General features: G+C 38.2%; 1 protein-coding gene across 1 annotated transcript in view; it reads left to right on the top strand.

Moving 5' to 3' along the window:
• The window catches only part of INSC (INSC spindle orientation adaptor protein), a 141,320-nt gene that overhangs the window by 106,491 nt on the left and 11,564 nt on the right, over positions 1 to 23,265 (top strand). The window contains exons 9-12 of the mRNA XM_088145989.1: positions 4,644 to 4,815; positions 8,972 to 9,150; positions 21,051 to 21,117; positions 23,056 to 23,211. Coding sequence (XP_088002115.1) covers positions 4,644 to 4,815; positions 8,972 to 9,150; positions 21,051 to 21,117; positions 23,056 to 23,211 — 574 coding nt within the window. The remainder of the gene's footprint in view (positions 1 to 4,643; positions 4,816 to 8,971; positions 9,151 to 21,050; positions 21,118 to 23,055; positions 23,212 to 23,265) is intronic.

Consider the following 23,265-nt stretch of genomic DNA (forward strand, 5'->3'; position numbering starts at 1 on the left):
CCTTAGTTTTCACCTCCCAATACTATGTCTCACCCAACCTCTGCATTATCTCCCTAATAGCAACACTCCATAAGGTATCATCTGGCATCATTTTCTCCTTTTTCCTTAACTGAGAGTATGAGAATGCTCCACAGCAAAGCTGCAGTCCTAGACAGAACACAATATTGCTGATTTGTGTATGTGGGCTAAAACTGGGATCTTACTTCCTTCTTGCTAGTTTTGATTCATGGCTAATATTTTATGAATACATGCAGTCTGCAATTTGGACAACTGGTTCAATACAAAAATAACCCAAATACTGCTGTTCTAGAACTTAAGGGGCTTGCTATTAATTGACATCCTTTTCAGCCAAAATTGGGCAAACTACAATATAATTATGAAGATCTCACTTGCTTAGGCTAAACATTCAAACTAAATGCAATTTGTAAGTCACTAGAGATGCGCTGTCTTTGCAAGTTCTGATATCAACCAACTGGATCCATATTCATGTTCACTAATATGAAGTTTGAACTTTGCATTTACTGCCTTTTTTCACACTCTAGATATTTCTACAGTATATGGCTTCAAAAAGTATTAAAATATTTTAAGAATTTGATATTTTGATAGATAATTACTTTTTTAGAAAATACAAATTGAAATATTGATTTAAGTATCAATATTTAGATTGGCTTATAAGCATATTGTTCAAGCAGAAACAAGAGATAACGTATGTATTAGTGTAGGTATGCAAAATTCATGCAGACCATAAAAAATCTCACTCTTCCATTATTATCAAACTTCTATAGCTAGGGTTAAAAAATAATCTTGCAAAGAAAGGAGAATATCTAGATCCAAAAGAGGCTATGATGCTTGCTGATAGGCCTATGTACAATCTGGCAGGACAGAAATTATGCAGGTCTGATCAAATATGATAAATCCATTTTCTGCTACTATGGCCATCATCTTTACAGTGTTTCTACTTGTCCCTGTGAAGGCTTTTATTGGAACTAACTTCCTTTGTTTTGAAACATCAGGATTTCAGGGCAACAGAACTCCCATTCAGTGGCAATTTAGTTGAGGAGGTTGTCCAATAGCAAACCACTCAGTCAATTTTACCTAAATTCAAGCCTCAGATGAAACATACATTTCCAGAGAGAGGCAAGTCATCCATAGTGAGCTTCAGAAGCAGTCTAGGAATTAAAAAAAAACAGAGGTCCAGCCACGGAGAAAGGTTCCAGGAAACAGGCTGGGTCAGAGACCAATACACAGATGTTGCTCCATCAGTGACTGTTAGAAATCAAGCTCATGAAGCAAGAGCTTGTGAAACCACATCTGATACACAACTGCCACTATTAGGAACTCCAGAAACAATAACCTATTCATGGATTGGGTCTAACTCCCAACCAAGCTTTTACCTGTTTCTTTCTCAGGGGACCAAGAACATCCAAACTTTGATTCAGGGCTTTCTAAAAGATTTCAAAAGTTCTTATTCATCCTCTATTGCAAAAAAACTACACCGAAGTCACGATGATGCCATCTCAAAAAAAAAAAAAAAAAAAACCCTTTTGTAAGACAGATGGAAAGCAAAACAAAACAGATACTATAGAAACACAACATGCTGTAGTTTGTAGAGGTAGTTCAAAGTTGTAATCTGCACAATATAATAAATAACAATATATATTATTGATGTGCTTTTGAACTTATGGTCGAGGTCTACAGCCAGTTTTTATACAACTTGAAAAAAATGAAACTAGGGCATTTGATAACAATAAATCAATTGATAAGGACACAAGATTTTGCATGTTACAATCTCTTCATTTTATTGTACTAAAATAAGTTATGCAAATGGTTGGTTTTGTTATGACAAGAGAAATATAGATGGACGATCAAATCTTTTTTATTTTTGAACATTACATGCCAAATATTGTGTTCTATAAAATGAATATGCCTGTGATATATTTATCCTTGCTATAATCATAATTATTTCTAAGATAATAGCATTTATTTTTGTAAAGTTGATAGCATTTCTCATAAAATGCTGTTATGTATAACAGAAAACCAAATGCATTAATTAAAACCAGATAGGGATAATTAAGGTAATTTGGCATTGCTTATTAATGAATAACAAAAATGAGAGCCAGAAAAGCTTTAAATAAACCACTGAAGGCATCAGCATTAAATATTGATAAGAACTGGAGACATTTTGAACACATGAACTGAATACTGTATAATGAACAACCGACTATATTTTATGTCAAAACTTTGTGATATGGAAGAATTAGGAACCCAGTCAAGTTCTCCAGGACCAGAAATAAATTCAGGACATTTGTTGAAGTCTTTCTTAGAGATGAAGGAAATGTCAAACACCTTCCAATTCTTTTATATCTAAACTAGAGAAAAAACAAAGTCTTAATCTCTGTAAGTCTTCTCTTTTCCATATAAACCACTGAAATGGCTTTACTTCGTTAATTTGCATAAGGAAGAGCCCCTACAGAGGCAAGAACGAGGGACAGACTTACACTTTTAGGTGTTTATTAAATAATGTATTTTTATTATTTTGGATGAGGAGGATCCTTGTAGAATCAAATGTAAGGGTAATGGAGAGAAACACATCCTATTTCCAGTGGAAAGTCCCCCCCCCCCCACCCCGTATCTGATTTTTCTTCTATACAAGGCTAAAGTCCGTTAACATAGGTTTGGGTTGAAACATCGCACAACTGAAACCAATGCCAAGGTTAAGAAGTTCATTCAATGTCACACACCCAAATCAGCAGATCTCAAGCAATTTCCTAGTTTTATCTGAGACTAAATTCTGAAATGTCCTTTGTTTTAATTAAGAAATAAAAAGAAGGTCTTTCTCAATAATCCAGTAAAGAAGACTGTTCTTCTCTATAATTTAATTCTGGGGAGAATATTGACTCTTTGCTTATTTTATTTATTTATTTATATAGCAAACTTATATAGCTGCCCATCTCATAAAATGTGACTCAGGGTGGCATCCAAACATAGTAACAATTAAAACCATATAAAATTCAAGAAACATCAAAGAAAACTAAAAACAAAAATAAAAAATAAAGAGATGAAAAACCCCAAGATAGCAGGAGAACAACAGTTACTTAACCTCATACAAGCCACCCTGCAGGTTCACCAAGGTTGATAGAAGAACCATGTTTTCAGGGTTTTCTGGAAGGCTAGCAGGGATGGAGCTAACCTCACCTCATGGGGAATAATGTTCCAGAGGGTTGGGGCCATAGCAGAAAAAGTGGGTCTCCTGAGCCCCACCAGATAGGACGCCTTAGGAGGCAGGATCCAAAGCATACCCCTTCTGCTTGACTTGATGGGATAGGTAGATGAAACTGGGAAGAGGCTGTCTCTCAAATAACCTGGCCCCATTCCATGTAGGGCTTTAAGGGTCAAAAACGGCACCTTGAATTGCACTCAGAATCAAGCTGGCACCAGTGCAACTTGCGGAACAGAGATGTAATGTGTGCCATCCCAGGGTCTGCATAGTTGCATTCTGCACCAGCTGAAGCTTCCAGATGCTCTTCGAGGGCAGCCCCATGTAGAGTGCATTACAGTAATCCATTCTGGAAGTGACCAGAGCATGAGTGACAGTGAGTAGAGCCTCATGGTCCAGGAAGGGGTGCAGCTGGCACCCTGCATGAAGCTGTGCAAAGGCCCTCCTAGACACAACTACCAGCTGCTCCTCAAGCAGGAGTCATGAGTCTAGAAGGACCTCTAGATTGCACACAGGCTCTATCTGGGGTAGCACAACCCCATCCAGTACCAAAGATGTTGAAGTCCCATATCCAGAAGGCCGCAAAACCCAGAGCCACTCAGTCTTGCCAGGGTTCAGCTGAAGCCTATTGTGTCCCATCCAGACCCCACAGCCTCTGGGCATTTTGGCATCACTTAGTTCACTTCAACCGCATCACTTAGGTCGCCAGGGGTGGAGATATATAACTAGGTATCATCAGTATACTGATGATACCTCACCCCATGGTGATGAATGATCTCACCCAGCGGCTTCATTTAGATGTTAAATAGGAGTGGGAAGAGTACCAAACCCTGCAGAACCTAACTTAGGGGTCAAGGGCGGGACCTCTCACTCCCAACTAATGAAAACTGGTACCAGCCCTGCAGAAAGGGAGTGAACCAGCACAATGTGCCACCCACTCTCTGGGTGTGCCACCCACTCCCAATCCATGGAGCTGATCCAGAAGGATACCATGGTTGATGGTATTGAAGGCTGCTGAGAGGTCAAGAAGAGCAAAGACAGATGCACTGTCCCTTTCCTGCTCCTGCCAGAGATCACCCAAAAGCGCGACCAATGCCATCTCTATCCCATATTGCAAAAATGAATAGAATAAGCATGTATTGTCCCCACTCACAAGATTCCTAGTACTTGCTTCAGCAGTAACCTCAGATTAAAAGACCATGAATGTTGTTTTACTTAAGTATTCATTCTTATAATAAAGGGTCTTGACTGTGTGCATCTTACACATGGATAGATAAAAAATAGGGGCTCTCTGTTTTATTATCTGACTAAGCTTTCAGATAGGGCTGCTGCCTTCAACTCATACATTATTCTTTATAATGCTTGTTGTCTCAAGGTTGCTTTGTTAAAATGTGCTCCATCATTTTTCCCTTCCTTCTCTCCTTAGGTTGATGGAATATTATGCTTGGCTGACATTCTTACAAATGATACACACTCCCAAGCTACTCATGCTGAAGCAGCAGCAGTAATAGCTCAGATCACATCTCCTCAGCTCACTTTCACTCAGCATCTCAACAGCTTTCTTGAGAACATGGAAGAAATTGTCACAGCACTTCTCAGTATGTATATCCATGAAAATTTCATGTTTTAATGTTAAGGTACAGAAGGCTTTGGGAATTTTTAGACTAATTACCAGATGCTATGTGTTATATGTAAATCATGTAATCTTTCTTACACTTTGTGTCATTTTTCTCACTTTCTTCATTTTTTTGACTCCCACTCTGGAGAGCCTGTTTCAACTGGCACACTGACTCTTAGCAGGAATATTTGAGCGCAGTATTTGAGTTGAGCATAGCACTTCTACAGATTAGGAGAATTTTCAGATATCCTAGTCTCGGATTGCTTAGGAAAGGGGGTGAAAAACTCTTTTCAAGCAAAGGTCACATTTCATTCTTCCTTAACTTCTATCTTCTGCATGTCTTTGGTAGTGATGCCTCTTTCTCAGAGAGGAGAGGTTCAAAGCAAAAGTGGCATGATTTCTTTCACAGTGTTTCATATACATCCATATATATTCCATATATAATAATAGTTTAATATCAGATAGGAATTGATCCTTGTGGATCAATTAGTTTTATACATCTGCTCATACTATTTCATTTTATTTTAAAGCATCATCATAAAAAACATCCAATCTAAGTATACAAACCTAGACCTGCAACAGTGTTAATACTAATGGATGGTCTTGTTCTTGATTTATCTTCCTGTAAGTATAATAAATATTAATAAGCCATTATTGGTCCTTGGCCAATTTTAACAACTATCTGTGTATTCTTTATTTTTTAACTAAAGTGGTGGAGAGGGCTGTGTCATTGCAACTGTAGGTGCTTTTGATGAAATGGGTTATCTTGATCTCTGCCAATTTGTACTGAGATCCACATTTGGTACTGAGATGGCCTTGATTGCTCTGATGAATGATCCATTCATTCAGGAATGCATAGTTTTAGAAAAAGGGCCAATATGGTGTAGTGCTTCAGATGATAGCCTAGGACTTGGGAGACTGAGGTTAAGATAGACCTTCAGCTTTGCAGAGTCACCAGGTGACTTAAGGCCATGACTATCTCACAACTTCACATATTCCACATAGTTGTTGTTTTAAAAATTGAGGCAAGAATAGTATACTATTTACACTGCCTTATGGTCCTAGAGGAAAGGCAGGACAAAATCTAGCCTACATTTCTTGATGGCTTTCAGTACTATTGATGATGGTGTCTTGCTGAAGTGCTTCTGGATGCTTGGGAATGGAGATATCACCTTGTAGTGATTCTACTCCTTTTTTTCCTGGGCACTATCAACGAGTAGTATTGAGAGATTTCTGCTCAGCTCTTAGATATATTAGAGACAAAAGATATATTGATTGAAAGTTCTGTGTAGATTTTTGTAATAAGTCTAGAATTTCCCCACTTGAACATTTATTCACCTTCCACATCTGTGAATAAACAACTTTCTGGAAAAAATTCTTGTAGGGTGTTTATGCCATAACTAATCACTAATAAAGTGATACAAATAATACCCATGAAAACTGGTGCAATTTCAAATTAAATTAACACTGCTTGATTTAACTGTCATTAGATACAGTAGGATCAAGGCATTGATGGGCCAACAGTTTGGTGTTTAGTGCTCCTGACAATAAACACTGTAGAGATACATACATCCAAAAAAAAAAAAAAAGCAAAGCAATTATGTAGAACAAGAATCCAAACCTTTTGATTAACCATGTATTTTAGGGAATTATGCCTCACTTGTTTTCTTGGAAGCAAAATTCAAATATACCATCAATGATAGAAGACTGATGTTCAGGTACAAACTGGCCTTCAACTTTTACAGCACATAGCATAGCTGCACATAAACATAAAGACACATAAATATTTCAAACTTGCCAAAAAAAAAAAAAAAGCCAGGAAGAGTCTCAGTCTCTCTCTCTCTCTCTCTCTCTCTCTCTCAGAGTCTAGACCAGTGATATTCAAACTTGAGATACCTGAAGAACCCTTATCAATGTGAAAAATCAGCATGCAACCCATTACTGTAATAAATATGTTTCATGCAATACCTCATCACAGATTTTTCTCTTTTAAACAACAACAAAAAAAAAAACAATCTTACAATTTCAGTGTAAGAGTAAGTTGTCATGTGGAACCCGTGGATGATTCTCACACAGTCCTGGGGTTCGGAGGAACACAGTTTGAACACCATGGGTCTAGACCTATCTACAGAAGAACTCCACTTCCTTGATGTCATGGTAAAAATGACACAATGGACACATAGATACCACATTATACAAGAAACCTACAGAGTGCCATGTATATCTACAAGTTTCCAGCTTCCACCCAGAAAACACTACCAAATCTATAATTTATAGCCAGGCTGTATGCTACAATCACATTTGTTCTGATCCACTTGATGGAGATGTTCAACTGATGGAATTAAGCCAGGCATTCCGGAAACTGTACTATTTACCCAATGAGATCAAGAATCAATAAACAGATCAATTCCCAGGGAGGAGTTACTAAAAGTCAACAGAAACAGAACAACAGGACACCACTGGTTGTCACCTACAGGTCACAGTTCAATCCACTCAAATACATCATTAAGCTACAGCCCATACTGGACAATGACACTATACTTTCTAAGGCACTGGGTGACAGGCCCATACTTGCATACAGACAACTACCCAACCTGAAGCAGACAATGATGCTAATGTGGGAACCAGAACGAATAACAAACCCAAATGTCTATCTACTTTGCCCCCACATCCACACCATCAGCACCATCACAGGCCCCAAGAAGTACACATACAAGATTAGAGACACCTTCACATGGTCTTCATTCAATGTGATATATGCCATTATTTGCCAGCAATGTCCCTCTGGCTTCTACATAGGACAAACGGGACAAACTGTGTGCAAAAGAATTAATGGACAGGGGTTTGCTATCAGGACTCAAAACAAGGATGAATTTGTATCAGAACATTTCAGTCTCCCAGAACACTCCATAGCAGACCTCAAAGTGACTGTTTTGGAAAAATGGGACTTTAACAGCACCACTGAGTGAGAAAATGCTGACCTCACATATAGTATATCAAAAGGTTTCAGGTAGATTCAGAAAGTCTCCACAAACAAGTGGTTTTTTTTAAACTCATTACCATTGTTAATGGATGAGGTACTTGTTATCTGTTTCACATGTAACCTGCATCTGCATAACCAACCTATCTTCCTCCCCCTCACTCCCCTCACCCCAGTTTAAATCATACATCAACCTAGCCACTGTATGCATCTAATGAAGAGCCAGGCTGGTGTAGTGGTGAAGACACCAGGCCAGAAACTGGGAAACTGAATTCTAGTCCCACCTCTGGCACAAAGCCAGCTGAATGACCTTGAGCCAGTCCCTCTCTTTCTCAGTCATAGGAAGCAGGCAATGGCAAGACACTTCTGAAACCTTGTCAAGAAAACTTCAGGGACTTGTCCAGGCCGTCACCAGGAGTCCATGCTGACTCAAAGGCACCAAAAAAAAAAAAAAAAAAAAAGCATCTAATGAAATTAGCTGCAGGTCATTATGCCTTTTAATAAAATTTGTTAGTCAGAAAAGTGCTACCAGATTCCCTTTGATTTTATGCCCTGTGAAGGAAACTTCCTTTCTCCTGTCTCTTACATAGGCAAGAAAAGAATTTCTGAAATAGTTTGCATGGGATAGGGTGGAAAGTCATTGGACACTTGTCTCCGTGGTGGACACGATTTATTCATTACTGGTGGGGACTGTGAGATCATTGGCTAAATAAACAAATATGGGAGTAGGTTCATTTTTTACAAAACAAAAGAACAATAACTTTTGCTGAATCTCTCTCTTAAAGATGTAGTTTAGATAGAAGTGAGGTTTTTCTATCCTTATGCATTTCTTAATAAAACTTCCTTTCTCTTTGAATACTATATAATGAATGTCTGTTAGCATTCATTGATAGCGGAGTTAAGCCCATACTCTGCATCCAAGGCAAGTATATTCCTTTGGGATATGATTGTTTTTATGGGTTACTTAATTACTTTTTTTTAATGGATTACTGAGTTACTTAATTACTCAGTATTCTTTGAGCAATTTTCTTATGTTCAAGAGCACAGCCTCTAACAAGGACTCCTGCTGAAGGGACTTGTGTATTTCTTATTTGAAGCAAACAGATACATGAATTGATTTTAATTTGATATTTTAATTGGATTTTCTGATATCTAGAACTGTGCCAAGAGGCTGCCTCTGGAGAAGTTTTCCTATTGGCTTCAGCTGCAATTGCCAACATTACATTTTTGGACTCAAAGGCCTGTGAGATGTTGCTTCAGCTGGATGCGATGAATATTCTTATTGCAGCTTGTTCTGACAAACAGAAAGTAGATAGTCCCTATTCTCGAGATCAGGTAAGTGGACACATATTTAATGTAAGTCTGCAGCAGTGTTTCTCAACCTTGGCAACTTTAAGATGTGTGGACTTCAACTTCCAGAATACCCCACGCAGTCCACACATCTTACAGTTGTCAAGGTTGAGAAGCACTGGTCTACAGAACTTAACATGGATGGCTGTCATAGTACAAAGGAAAAAAGATATACCTGATATGGGAAAGAGTTCAGCATACCCTTGATTTAATGGATCTCAGTGTAGCTGACTTTGGATTTAATGGACAAAATCTTCTGAACAGGATATGCTATGCTGGGATATTGGGAGAGAGGGAAGGGAAAGCCCTGGGAAGATTGGGGGGCCCAGCTGGGCTGGTGGAATATGCTGTCCTGGCAGCTGCTGAGGACAGGAGAGAGGGGATGACATGAACCAGCCCTTTCCTACATGCCAGCTTTGTCCTACTTGTTGTTGCTGTTGTCAGGTTAGAGTAAGTCCTTGATGTAAATGACATTTGGTTTTAAAAATATGTCTTTTTCTCACTATCTGTTCATGAAACCAAGGGTTTACTCGTTTAATCACTACTTAAATAGACAAAGCTTTGGGACTGCTGCAAACAGTTCAACACGTGATGCATAGGCATAATTATGTGTTAGCTTTCATTTGCAAATGAGTCAATATAGTTCAGGTATCAAGAATAGATGTTTCAGTTGTAATAATTCTCTACAACAGATACATAACTGAGTTAGGGTGAAATCAAAACCAGATTTAGTGGTCTCACTCTAAAAATGGGAATACAGTACAATTCAGAGCAATTCTTTGAGAAGCCACAAAATTCTTCCTTCACATGGTAATATTCCACATAATAGATTCAACTACTGAACATATATTGCTCTAATCATGTCACAGTGGCATGGTATACATGGTAAGCATCTTGAACACGATCCCTACCATGTCCAAGTTGTAAGTTTGAACGGACTGTCAACCCATTTAGAGTGGCATTTCTCAACGTAATGCTCTCCTGCTAGATAATCATAACTAGGATGCTCATGAGATCTCAAAATCTGAAGCATTGTAGTCCGATATATCTGAAGGGTTGAGATAAACCGAGCCAGACTGTAGCAGTACTTGGGTATTGCTTTGTGCTGAGGGAGGCATAGTCATATGCTACAGGGACCAGCCACTTTCAAAAGCTTCTTTACAAAAAGGCCATTAATTCTTTGGATGTCATAACTGCAGAGATAAAGTCCAAGTGATTGAGGCTGATCAAAAGCTTTCTTTTCTGAGTGTCTACAGCTGAAAAGTTTAAGCCATTCTGACAGCTGAAGCCTGGAAAAGGGATTTGAATGAAAGGCGGGAGGAATTGGATGACTTAATAGAAGAAAAGATGTGCTGAAAGAAAGGGGGAATACTGTATCCTATTAATTGTTCATGCTTAATTGCATTAACTATGCTGATGAACTATAATGCAATTTCAGGGAAACGTCTTTTGGAGCAAATACATTTGCCATACCGATTATAGCCCTCTTTCACATTGAAAAAAGCACTATTACAGAAGTTTCCATATGACACCTTCTTAGATCGTAGTCTTTATTGAGAATTTTATAGTGTGACCACAGCAATTTGGAGTAATTCTTACCACTTATTTATTTATCATATTTATATATGTATATTTATATATACAACTTATAGTGATGTGGATCTCTTCAGAAATAAGCCAGAACAGGTGCTTCAGAACATATAGGGACATAACTGCAAGCCCATTTGGCTTTTTACATAGCACGAAGGAAGATTCCATCTTGTTCTACAAAGTTTTTCACAGCAATGTGGAAAAAATCTCTGAGGAGCAGGGGTGTCTGGCATGGAAGCAGGCATGATTGAACCCTTGCCTCTTCATATGTGATGCAGCATTGATACTCTATAAAGTGGGCGGGGCTTTGATCACATGGTTCTGCTCACCATCTTGGCCCTTCCACCCCTCCTGTGATGCTTCTGCTGAGAAGTAACCTTTAAGGAATTTGGTCGAAATAGTTATTTTTTTTAATGGTTTAAATGGCTTCTTAAAAGTTGTTTTGGTGTTTATTTTCAGTTAAATAGTTGTGTTCTTTTAGATATTCACCTTATTGCCAGGGATAAGATTACTTGCGCCTCAATTTTAACTTTTTTCTCTAGTAGCAAAAGATATTGGACTGACTTGACCTCTATTCCTGACAGAGCAAAGCAAAGCAAGGTGCTTTTAGAAAATCAGTTTTTCTAAACTTTTGTCTGTGTCAGTCATTCCATGTTACTTTCAACTCCTAGTCAGTTTCGAAGTAATCTACTTCAGGGTGCTTGACATGCAGTGCTTCTGAAGGTAGTCCAGAAACTAGTGGGATGAAATGTGGATATCCACATGTTGATGGGAAATAGAAAATCTATAAACACATAACTTCATTCTTGTGTCAGTTTCATTATCTTCAGCTATGTTTTCAGGGCTACTTAAAACTACAGGTCTTAACATTTACTTTTTTCATAAACAGAGCCCAGGAAATTTGAAGTAACAACTTCATCTTCCAGTCCTGTTTATAAACTAGCCATTAAGATCAGTTTAGTGTTGATGACCCCAGATTTTTAGAATTCTCTTTCATGTCAACCTATGGCTTTTTCTTCTTACTCTAGCATTTATTGGAGATGTCCTCAAACTGGCTTTGTTTGGTCACATAGCTTTGCTTATGATGATGTAACAGCTTTAGTAACAATTCTGGAAATCTATTTTGATGTAAGCACCTTTAAATAAGCACCTTTAAATAGTGCCATGATGCTATTAGTTTGGAAGGTTATGGCCTAAGAAAGAAAGAAAAAAAACAGCTTAAGAAAAATTGAAATACTACCAGTTTCATCCTTATTGGGAATCCTCAGATGTGGGTAGCAATTCCCAATAAGGATGAAGCTGGTGGACAATGTAACCAAAAATACCACAAAGGATATACCTGTGCAAAAATACAGAAATTTCCTTCCCTTCCAAGCCCCCTCCTGGGGAAGTCATGTAGACCCTGTCCGTAGTGGCATGACATAGTGTAACATATGTATCCTTCTGCTCTGTGAACTTAAGAGAAGGTGGACTGTATATACCATTCGGACAACCTTTACCGCTAACAATATTTTTAAATAGACAAGTGTTCTCTTTGATTGACCAAATTGCCCCGTTCAGTAAAATGGATGGATTAGCCATGCCAAACTCCAAATATACTGTAAATTAGAAATGATTAAAAGAGCAAGTAGATAGAAATGTCATTTTATCCAATGAGTCATCATGCCAAAAATGGAAGAGTGATAATTTAATTGAGATCAAAAGTTATTCAGTATTTCTCATATACAGTGGTGACTCCTACAAAGATGATAAATTTAAATAAACCCATTTTCCTAATAGAAAATACACCATTTTTATTTTGCTCCTTTTGTTGCATCACTGCTGACTGTGTTAAAATCTCACAAAAATTCATGTTGTTCATTTCAGGCAGTATTTTATAATGGTTATGTCAGATAGGTGATCTAGCTTTTCACAGTCTAATCCACAAGCAGGAATATTTGGATTTAAGTTTATTTTACTTATATTTCTTTGCCTTTTCTTTCTAAACTGCCCTCCCTTGCATTTACCCATTTATTATAGCCTTATTAATACCTCTAGGTATTTATTAATACCTAGAGGTATGAACATTGAAGTACAGATCACTCTGTATCAGGACCTAGTTTTCTGTCACAATCTTGTAAAGGATAATCCCAAAAGCCACCCAGAAAGGAAAGCCTGCTAGACTTCTAAAAAATGTCCTAATATTTGAGTGTGTTAAGGAAAAATTCCATGTTAATGGAAAACTGCCTAGGAATGCTACTTCATATACAATCTATCGGTCCTTTTATTGAGTAGACTTATCTAGTTATCTGCCTCGATTTCTGAACCTGGTCCTATAACAGAATCATTACATATCATTCTTTTTAATTTCTTATCCATGTACTGATCCAGACAAGGATGGAGATCCTTTGGCATTAGCCAACTTGACAGTGATGGGACATACTGGGAGTTATTGTTCAGGGACATCTGAAGTCCACAAACCTCCATCCCCATCCTTGGATGAGGCCAAGCCAGTTTATTTCTATGTGTCCTTTTTATACAGACATGAAACTAGGACAATGCTTTGAGTGAAGCCATTATTTCAAGCTGCTTCTTCAAGCAAAGTGTACCTCCTGCTTCTAATAGTAAAGAGAAGTAGCAGCACTGCTTTCTTGGCCTTGCTTCTGCCACCTCTTGTAATTAGTTCATTACTTGGAAGAATTATATCCCGAAGCCTCTTCTTTGTATTGGAATTGTCAGTTGAGGCTTTATTGTGACCTGAAGTGCTGGATCAGAATCACGTTGCATCTTCATGTTGCTTCTTCACCTTGGTAAGATGAATTGTATCACCTCTGCTCAGTCAAGACAAATATCTTAGTAGGGTTGGGAGCTACTCTTTCCCATCTCATATAGTAAATCACTTTGTAAATTCCTGCATGATGGGGGGGGGGAGGGAGGGGGAAGGGAGAGAGATGTTGCTGGGTTTTCCCTGTATTGTGAGCTTAGGAGGAACAACCTCCATTAAGAATTTCATTCATATAAGAGTCAGCATCTTTATTAACAATCTCTTATTTATTTCAGCTCTCAATCAACATATGGCATTCTGAGACTAACAGCTTGAACTGTGTCCAGAAACAATACTCAATTTTTTTTTCTTTTGTTTTGCAAACGTCACTGCATGGCTGAAGTTCCCTTTTTGTTGTTTCTCTGGAATGCTTTGCATAATAATAGAGCCTGGCATGTGTGACAGTCATTTACAAAGTGATTGGCCTTACATTTAAAGCACAACTTCAGGAGCAGAGTAAGGAGTGAGGTAATCAGTTTGTCTCTGTTAACAAGCTGAAGATGATGAACTGTGTAATTAAATTTCTCAAAAATACTTAAGAAATTAAAAAGTGGCACACTAGTCCATAACGGATATAAAAATAAGTGCTGGACAGAGTTGGGAAGCTTGGCTTTTACCAACCCTAGCAGTGTGGCGTCTACTTTCTTATCCTAATTAGTGTTATATATAAATTGATCCCTTGTTTGTAACTTTAGATGCAATCAACTGTTTGGTTAACAAACATAGAAAAAGCTTCCAGACATAAGAACTGGGTTCTTTTTTTGTTCATCTTTTCATACATATGCATACCTATAGGCTGGTTCACAGAGGACTACTCAAAGGATAATTAGGTAGAGCCCCATTATTTTACCTTTAGTTACCTTTAACCAGATCACCAATTCCCTATCATTATTTGCAGTGGGGGAAGATCAGTCTTAACCCCAGTTACTGGGAGAACTACTCTTTTTCAGTAATTCTGTAAAAACAACAACCTTACTAAGATTTGTTGGGAGAGATTCACCTCCCCATTTCCAGCAATCCTTAAGAAGGATATTAAATATTGTAGGAAACATTTCAGTAAAAGATAGAGGAAAAACTCTCAATACCAAAACAGTAGCATTAAAAAATGTAGATAAAGATGTTTATTTTGTTTGTTTATTTTTCACATTTATATAGCTGCCCATCTCCCAATAAAGTGAGTCTAGGCGGCTTCCAATAAAAACAATCATAAAACCCCAAATGTTAAAAACTACAATTAAAACAAAAAAACCATCAGCAATATTAGAATTAATGTTAAAAGCAATGCAGCCATCTCATCAACTCACCATGGCCTTGAGATGCAAATGCCTTATAAGGACATTTGCTTACTGCCACGTTTCCATTTCACAGCCCTTATAAGCAGGGTGATGAACATTTGTGATGGTCTTCACTTTTGCTTACTGCAGACAAGGAATGAAAATCACTGCCTTGGCCTCAACTGCAGTAGATCTTGCAATACAACTCCCCAAAATAAAATAATACAATGAAAAAATGAAATGAAATAAGGGTAGACGTTCCTGCTCTTGTTTCACCATGCATGCCTTTGTCTGCATGTATGGAAAAACTTTCCTAGCAGTTCTTATGCGGGGAACTGAAAGACCTGCTATCCCAAAGGTGAAACGTAGATTCCTCCTTCAGAAAAGGAAACGAATTTCCACAAAACTGCAGTGCCTAAAAAAAGAAAAGAAAGCTACTTTTGCTGTGATTTCAACTGAACCAGAAATAAATTGGCTCAGCTTTCCAAAATAACTGATGTTGTGGGATCACCAGGTCCAGTACTTTTTTCTGAATGGGCACAGAGGCTACTTGAAGAAGTGCCCTAAGTACTGGAGGACATATTCCAGGATCCATAAGCAGCATCCCCATAGCAAAGAAAGGCCTCTTCAAGGAATCACCAGAGACCATCCATTAAAGGAGGAGTTAAGGATACTATTAGAGGTGGACTAATGCAAGTCCCTTTGGAATCTCAAGTGGCAGAAGAAATTGTAGGATTTTGATCTCTTATTATAGGACCTCTTCCATTTACACACACACAAATAGTCTGCAACTAATTTTTCAAAAAAATGTTTTTCTTTGCTTCTCTGTGCCCTCATATTAAGGCTAATCCAAAAGCATTTATTTATAGGGGAAAATCTGTATTGGCATGCCTTTAATATACGCTTCTTACCAAAAGGATGCAAAGTAATTTGCCATTGCCTTCTTTCAGAATATTTTGTATTCAATATCTCAGTGTAGCCAACATTCTTGGACTTTTCCAGAGTATTCTCATCCAGGTGCAAACCAAGACTGATGCTGTTTAGCTTCTAAGGCCCAACAATGTTAGGTGCTACAACTACCTAGGCCCCTAGACTCCAAATTCTCATTGCAAAATGGAAACTCCAGTCTGATTTTGTGATGTTTAAAAGTAGCTGGAATGAAAGATCATTAAGCAAATAAAAGACCTTTTCCTCCTTAAAAAGAAAGCGTTGTCTTTTTCAGATAAATCTAATGCCGTGAATGGATTTTCCTTTGTGCGATAGGAATCTCCCTGCTTCTCTTCATCCCTGAAATACTCTCTTCCCATCATACAGCATTTGCAAAGTTCAAGAAGAGCTCTAGAGGAGAGGAGGGGGAATTCCCCCTCCTTCTTTTGCTGACAGAATCCATTGCACTGATAGAAGAGGTTAATTGAATGCCACCCTCTCTAATGCAACTATGGCAGCAAAGTTCAGTTACTTCCAGATCCAAATAATAATCCCTCATAATCTTTGATAACCAAGCTGCAACACTGCACATCTCCACAATCAACTGAATTAAAATACACTGAGGCAGACAATGAATGTGCTTTGCAGTATATCTAAATCATCATGAACTAATATTGGCACTTTCATATTTATGTACTTTGTCACCTAGTGAGATGACGGTGTCATTTTTGTTTTAGGATTGATTTTTTTCTACTCATGTCAGTGATCATAATAAAAGTGTACAAAAAACTGTTTTCTTATGACTAATAAAAATTTAATTAGCATAATGCTCTGCAGCGTAAATTGCTGACCACCAGAAAATTAGGATAACTCTTTGAAAAGTGAGATCATAGTGATGGGGGAAAATTCCATTACTTTTCAATTTCCAAATGCTTCCCTTCATTCTCCTCCACTCTCTCTCTCTCAGAGACCCTAAATACCATCATTTTCAATTTTGCTCAGTTTCTGTTTTCATCTTTAACTTCCTTTCTTCGCCTTTCTGCATAAGTGTGCTTCTAAGGGAAAAAGAAATCCTCTTCACATTATCAAATGCATATTCTTTTAATGCAGTTGATGCATTTTGAATCTATTTTTCTTTCTGTATTTCCATATGATAATTAGTTTTTATCTTATTTATTTATTTTATTGGATTTCTCTGCTGCCCATCTCCCCCACAATAGGGGACTCTGGGTGACTTAGAAAAAACATTATTAATATGCATCATATAACCATATATTACCAACCTTCTGCTGAGAGAGAACGTGCCCTTCATATTTTGCCTTCAATTATCTCAGGGTAGCCAACATTCTTGTTTGTTACATTGTGCAATGGGATCCACCCTGGATACATGCTTTCCTCTGACATCATGTTGCCTATATAAAGGCTCTGATATCTTCTCTATAGAATTTTAGTCAACCATGTGAGCCTATGCAAACCGACTAAAATTTACCCTAGAGATATTCAGTCTGTGACTGTACCCTGTGAACACCAGTGGCTTATTTTGGTTTTCTGGGTGGTGGGGGTGGTGAAAAGTTTGGATAAATGCTGTATAGATGTGAAAATATACATTGTATGCAACACCCACCCACTGGACAGAAGCATACCTCATAATTCTGCAAAATAATGATAGTATGTGTAACAGCTTTTCTCCTTCCTAACGCATTTCTGATCTTTCTTTCTTCTCTTGTGCTTCTTCTCATATCCCTCCTCTCTATCTACTCTTTTCCTTAATTTTCTGGGTTTTTTCTCCTTCCAATATTCATAGTCTTATCAGAGCTGCCATTAAACATCAATGTTATAGCTGTTTCCTCCTCTCTTTGCAAACCCTTTCAAAGATAATCTGTTTATGTGCAGTATCAGCTAAAAGCAAAGGGAATCTCTGCAGGCCAATCATTTGTGTCGTAATGCTCTGTCTTCTTCCTGCAGGATGGCAGGAAAGACTGTGTGTTTTTCTTTATCCTGGGCACCAAACCTTATAATATGGTTGCTTGGAGACCTGGTTACTAAAAGCTTGTACTTCTGCTTATCATTCACGAAAATTATTCTTGTGGACCTATTGAATTGTCATTACTTGTTTCTCAAAAAAGCCCAACCCCAAATGAAGCAGAACATTTCAGAGTGCAAAGTAGATTAATCAGAGGTTTCTGAATGTACTGTGACTGTCAAAAGAACTAATGACCATTAAACACAATGAGTGCTGTTTAAGCATTCCAATAAACTGATAAGGAGTTCTAAGGAATTAATAGAGGGTAAAATTGATTCCTAGACCAAGGTTAGTGGTATTTAGAAATTGGAACAGTAGGCACGTCTAGGATTGCCAAGTAACCTATTACGGGAATATTTGGACACCGGAGCCTACATTTCTCATGTTGGTAGCTTCAATTGGATGAAGATGTTGAATGAGAAGCCAGTTTGGTGTGGTGATTAAGGCACCAGACTAGAAACTGGGAGACCCTGACTTCTAGTCCTGCCTTAGGTACAAAACCAGCTGGGTGACCTTGGGCCAGATCCTCTCTCAGCCATAAGAAGGAGGCCAGGGCACACCACTTCCAAAAAACCTTTCCGAGAACTGCAGAGGCTTGTCCAGGCAGTCTCCAGGAGTTAAAAACTGACTTGAAGGCACGCATGCAGACTGAAGAAGCAGGGTCTGGTACAGGGACCATAGTAGTGTTGAAGTAGGACCAGGCACACACATATTCAAGTCCATCCTCAGACATGGAGTCTCGCTGGGTGACTTTGGAAAATCATGTTCTTACTTCCTGTCAGCCTTCCCAGGTAGACCAGACAAGAACCACGATCATATGAGCTAATTCTACTTTATCGGAAGGCTACATTAACAAAATCTTGCAAGTCTGAAAGTACAAATCTCCCGCTGTCTCTTTTACTACCTCATAAGTTAGGGAGGTTTCTTTCTCTCCCTGTTATGCAGCTGTGGGCTATGCCCCCTCTTATCCAATCATTCCCTAGGCAGCAACTCTTCCCCCCATCTCCCAAGGTCATTCCCACATACCTTTACACTACCCAAACTACCTTACAAGGTTTTTGTTCTAAGGAAAATAGGAGAAATGGTGTGCCATGTATATCATGTTATGTTGGTGGAAGAAAGGCAGGCTATATATTTCACATATGAATAAGATTAAATTATATTAGGGAAAAGGAATCGGCTGGTTTAGATGAAATAAGCCATCATTCAAATTATTTGCAATACTGACACACAGACACATACACAAACACATTCTAAGAAAATTTATTAAATAACTTGAACAACTAAAATAATTAGAATGTAATGCACACATATAATGTAAGAAAATCAGGCCCCATACATAATTTATTATTTAAATTAAATTCAATGTTTGAATTGATTGCCATTTTCATCTAAACACTTCCTTACTTGTTTGACACATGACCTTTGAACTTTCCTAAGCACAGTAACATCTTCTCTGAAAAAAAAAACAATTTATCGATAAAACATATTGTGATTGGCTTATTTGGCCTGACTTTGTGGTATATCTATATCTATATAGATTTTATAGATATCTATATCTATGAAATACAGATATAATATTACATAATATTATGTAAGCTGGAACTTATACAGTACTGTTCCGGATTACATACAAATTCAACTTAAGGACAGATCTTGGGAACAGAACTAGTTCTTAAACTGGGGACTACCTTTATAAGGCATGCCTTTGTAACACTATTTATCATCTATTTCACTGTCCATGCGCTGGGCACTGAACAGAATGCAGAACTGCCACATTCTCTGCTCTTGGGTTGTACCTGGTGTTGTTCTTCTATTCCTGGCAGGTTCTTCAAGAAAGGCCTCCATGAATGGAAGCAGGAAAGATGCCATTTTTAAAATCCTCTTTGTCTCCTCTAGTGTCCATGCTTTTTCCATGGTGTTTCACAGGGCTCCCCAACTGGAAGCTAGTTTAAGGAGAAGTGGAAGAGGCTGCAGAGAAATCAGCAATAGAAGGGTCCCCCTTTTCCCTTCTATTCATAAAAGCTTCTGATAAATGGAAGAACTGGATGCAAGTCTTTGGGTTTGGGAAGCTAAGATGTATTTGCACATCTTTATATTTGTAATTAATTACCCCTTCGTATCTGCATGGCATCACCTGATGTTGCAGTCATCAAGTGATGGCAGGACATTTATGAACCAGACCTGAAGAACATAGAAAGAAAAGTGGAAAGAGCAGAATATGAAAATATTGGTTAACAGGAAATATGACCATAGAAAGCACAAAAGTGAGATTTCAAGAAAATAAAGTTCCTACTGAATAATGAAACAAAACTGATCCAACTTGAAAACTAGAGCATCTTTCATAAAAAGCAGCCTTGTGAATGCATCTTCTGTCTTAGGCAACAGGGTGTCTTGGCCCACTACTAAAAATAAAACAAATAATAATAAAAAAATACAGTAAACTCTTCAGCTGGGTAGATTTTCTCATATGTATACGTTGCTAATGCTCAAAGGTTTGTATGAACCAGGGACATCTGCAAGGAAGTAAAAAAAATTAAGATGGTACCCGTGATTGTATGATTGAAGCTGCCATGTTGACATCCACCCCCCCACCCCCGCCGCCCCCAGACATCCCTGATGTGAGTATTCCAGCAATTTAAGCTGAGGAAAGCAAAGCAAAATTCATCCTCCAAGATAGGATTGGGCTACTTTTTGGGAGGGTCAAGGCCGCTATTTTTTTTGCTGTGGTTTTGTTGTTATTAATATTTTTAGCCTTTGAGAGCTGCAGAAAGTATGGTGATGATGTAGTTACACTATGTCATTGGAATGGGTTACACAATTTTTCTTCATCCTTTTTAAAATGTCTATACACAAAATAGGTATATTAAGTTTCCCAGTCTGAGATTTTTGTATTTGTGTTAAGACTCAACAAATTTTTGCCTCTGGATTTCAGCAGTGCAATGCTTGGGAAATATGAGAAGACCACTACACAGGATATTGGTTGCTTATCCCTGTCTACAATCTTTAAAATAAAATATTATGGAGCTTCATAAATTGTCTAAGACTTTTGCCACAGTGATTTCATAAATTTGTGCCCAATAGGGGCCCATCGGACTTACACAATTACAGGTTATGGGAGAATCATAATAAAAACAGTGCAAATAGGAACAACACTGCTAAGTGGAGGAGTCATTTGCCAAGCAGGATAATGATGATTTATAAGCCATAATAATAATAATTGTTGTATAATGCAAAATTTCAAACTGTTGCCTTTTTTTAAATTTAGATTGTAACAGTATTAGCAAATCTGTCTGTCCTGGACCAATGTGCTTCAGAAATAATCCAACAAAATGGTATGTATGTTTTGACAAATGCATAATAGATTTATGCATGTGAAAACAAAATTGGAATAGTACCCTTCAGCTATACAGCATGGTGATTAATTTAACACTGTACATCAGGATAAAATGGCCATTACTGGAGAAAATCTCTGAATTCTTACCCAAAATTTGCGCGGGTTCAAGTTCATGTCATTTTTTTCTCCGAAATACCTGCAGACAGGACCCCGCTATTTCAAAAGCATGTTTTTTTTTCTATTTTAAATGTGGAATGTTGATATTGTTACACCTCTGTGTCTTGGGAAATGCCATGAATATTTTTGCCTGTAGTCTCTAGATAAGTGCAAAATGAAATAGCTGGTTAATATTTTGTTTGGGATTCGGTTTTGTGGGAGATTATCTTTTCATCTCTGTGAAGATTTTGTGGGCACAGACTAAGCATTTCAGGGGACAAATGATACAATCATAAAGAAGATTCATTTTTAGAAACTCATGTATGAGTCTCTGAAAGCCAGCCCAAATACAAGGATTATTCTAAGGGCCTTTCCTAGTTTGTACTTAACTGCAGCATGGATATAACCTGACAACCTCTTTTTTTTCTGTCTTTCTCACCATGACGTTGCTTTCTTCTTGACCCCAACCAATACCTGAAGCAGCTGGTATCTCCTTAGCTGTTCCAGTTAGTTTCCCCCCTAAAACAGCCAACCAGCCAGCACAATTTCCCCACTGCAGTTATACTATCTGATGGGCTTCTTTGACCATTTTGTTGGTGGTCCTGTCAGATGGGATCAGTCCAGTATCTACTGATCACTTTAGCCTGGTATGGGCACACTTGTTCCCCTCAATCCCTGAGTACGATCATCCTGGGCCATGCAGCTTCAGGCAGTGGGAGAGACTGGTTCTTTCAAACCAATCGTGCCCCTGTACCCACTCAGCCCCTGATTTGAGCTATCCCAGATCAGCCCAAAATAGCAGCTGACCATCAAGGGCAGGAGGGAGGATGCCAGTGAAGAAACAGAGAGGGAGCCATCTCTCTTTCTCCACTGCTTCACTGCAAAATTCCTCACACACTGTTGCTCAAGCTGCTTTTGAATATGGACTTAGCATTCTTTTTGAGGCTTCAGTGCAGTCCTAAACTCATGTTCAAAAGCAGCTCTGACAACGGTTGACTGTCTGTGGTTGTTGTGTGCTGAAATGGCAAAGAGAGAACCAGTTTGCTGTTGTTTGGGCTGTCAGCAACTGGGGCTAATCCAGGTTTACAAACCAGGAATCAGCTCCAGGAAAGAGCTGTATCTCCCCTTTGCCTATCTTCTCTTCTAGCCTAGGCAGCTGATCTTGTGGCTGGGAGAAGTGGCTGGCAAAGGAGGGGATGAGTTCTGACAAAAATATACACCTGCAATTCTAGCCATTTGTCAGAACTGTCATCAATGCGATTGGTGGATGGTTTTCCCTCTGGCTGGTGACATGATGGGTGGGGGGTCATCCTTTCCTAAATGGGAAATGAGGATGCTGTTCGCATGCTGCAAGCCAGAGCTGACAATTGGCAATAGGAACAGCTAAATCTGTGCTGGTTCAGTTAGTTTTATTTATTTATTTATTATTTTGTTTTATCAAATTTCTCCCCCGCCCATCTCCCCGCAATGGGGGACTCTGGGCGACTTACAAAAAACATTAAAACCATAAATATATATAAAATACATAATACATCTAAAATTTAGTTACTTTCTTAATGTTACCAATTCTCCTGGTTGTACTTGGAATAATGATGGAGGATTATACCTTCATACAGAATTTGAAAGAGAAGTGTTGAGGATATTTTGGGCTTGGGTTTAGCCCCTGCAGTTACACTGGCTTGGTTTATGTATTGCTTCATCTTTAACTATAACTTTTGTGTCAATGATTCTTCTTACTGCATTTTTGGACAGTTGTCAGCAATATTTTACCCCTTTGTAGGTGTTCATGTTTTAATGGAAATGCTCTTTGAAAAATCATCATTTGAGAATTCACCAGAAAGAGCTGCTTGTGAGCGAGTTCAGCAAAAAGCCGCAGTGACGCTTGCCCGGCTGAGCCGTGATCCTGAAGTAGCACATTCAGCCATAAAACTCAACTGTACGTATTTAAATGCCTTTATACATCGAAGGAACTTCATTTAGCCCATTGTTG

Source organism: Python bivittatus, unplaced genomic scaffold (genome assembly GCF_059951505.1).
Source record: "Python bivittatus isolate LINGU-HERP-01145 unplaced genomic scaffold, Pbiv_v1 ctg000480_np1212, whole genome shotgun sequence".
NCBI lineage: Eukaryota > Metazoa > Chordata > Lepidosauria > Squamata > Pythonidae > Python > Python bivittatus.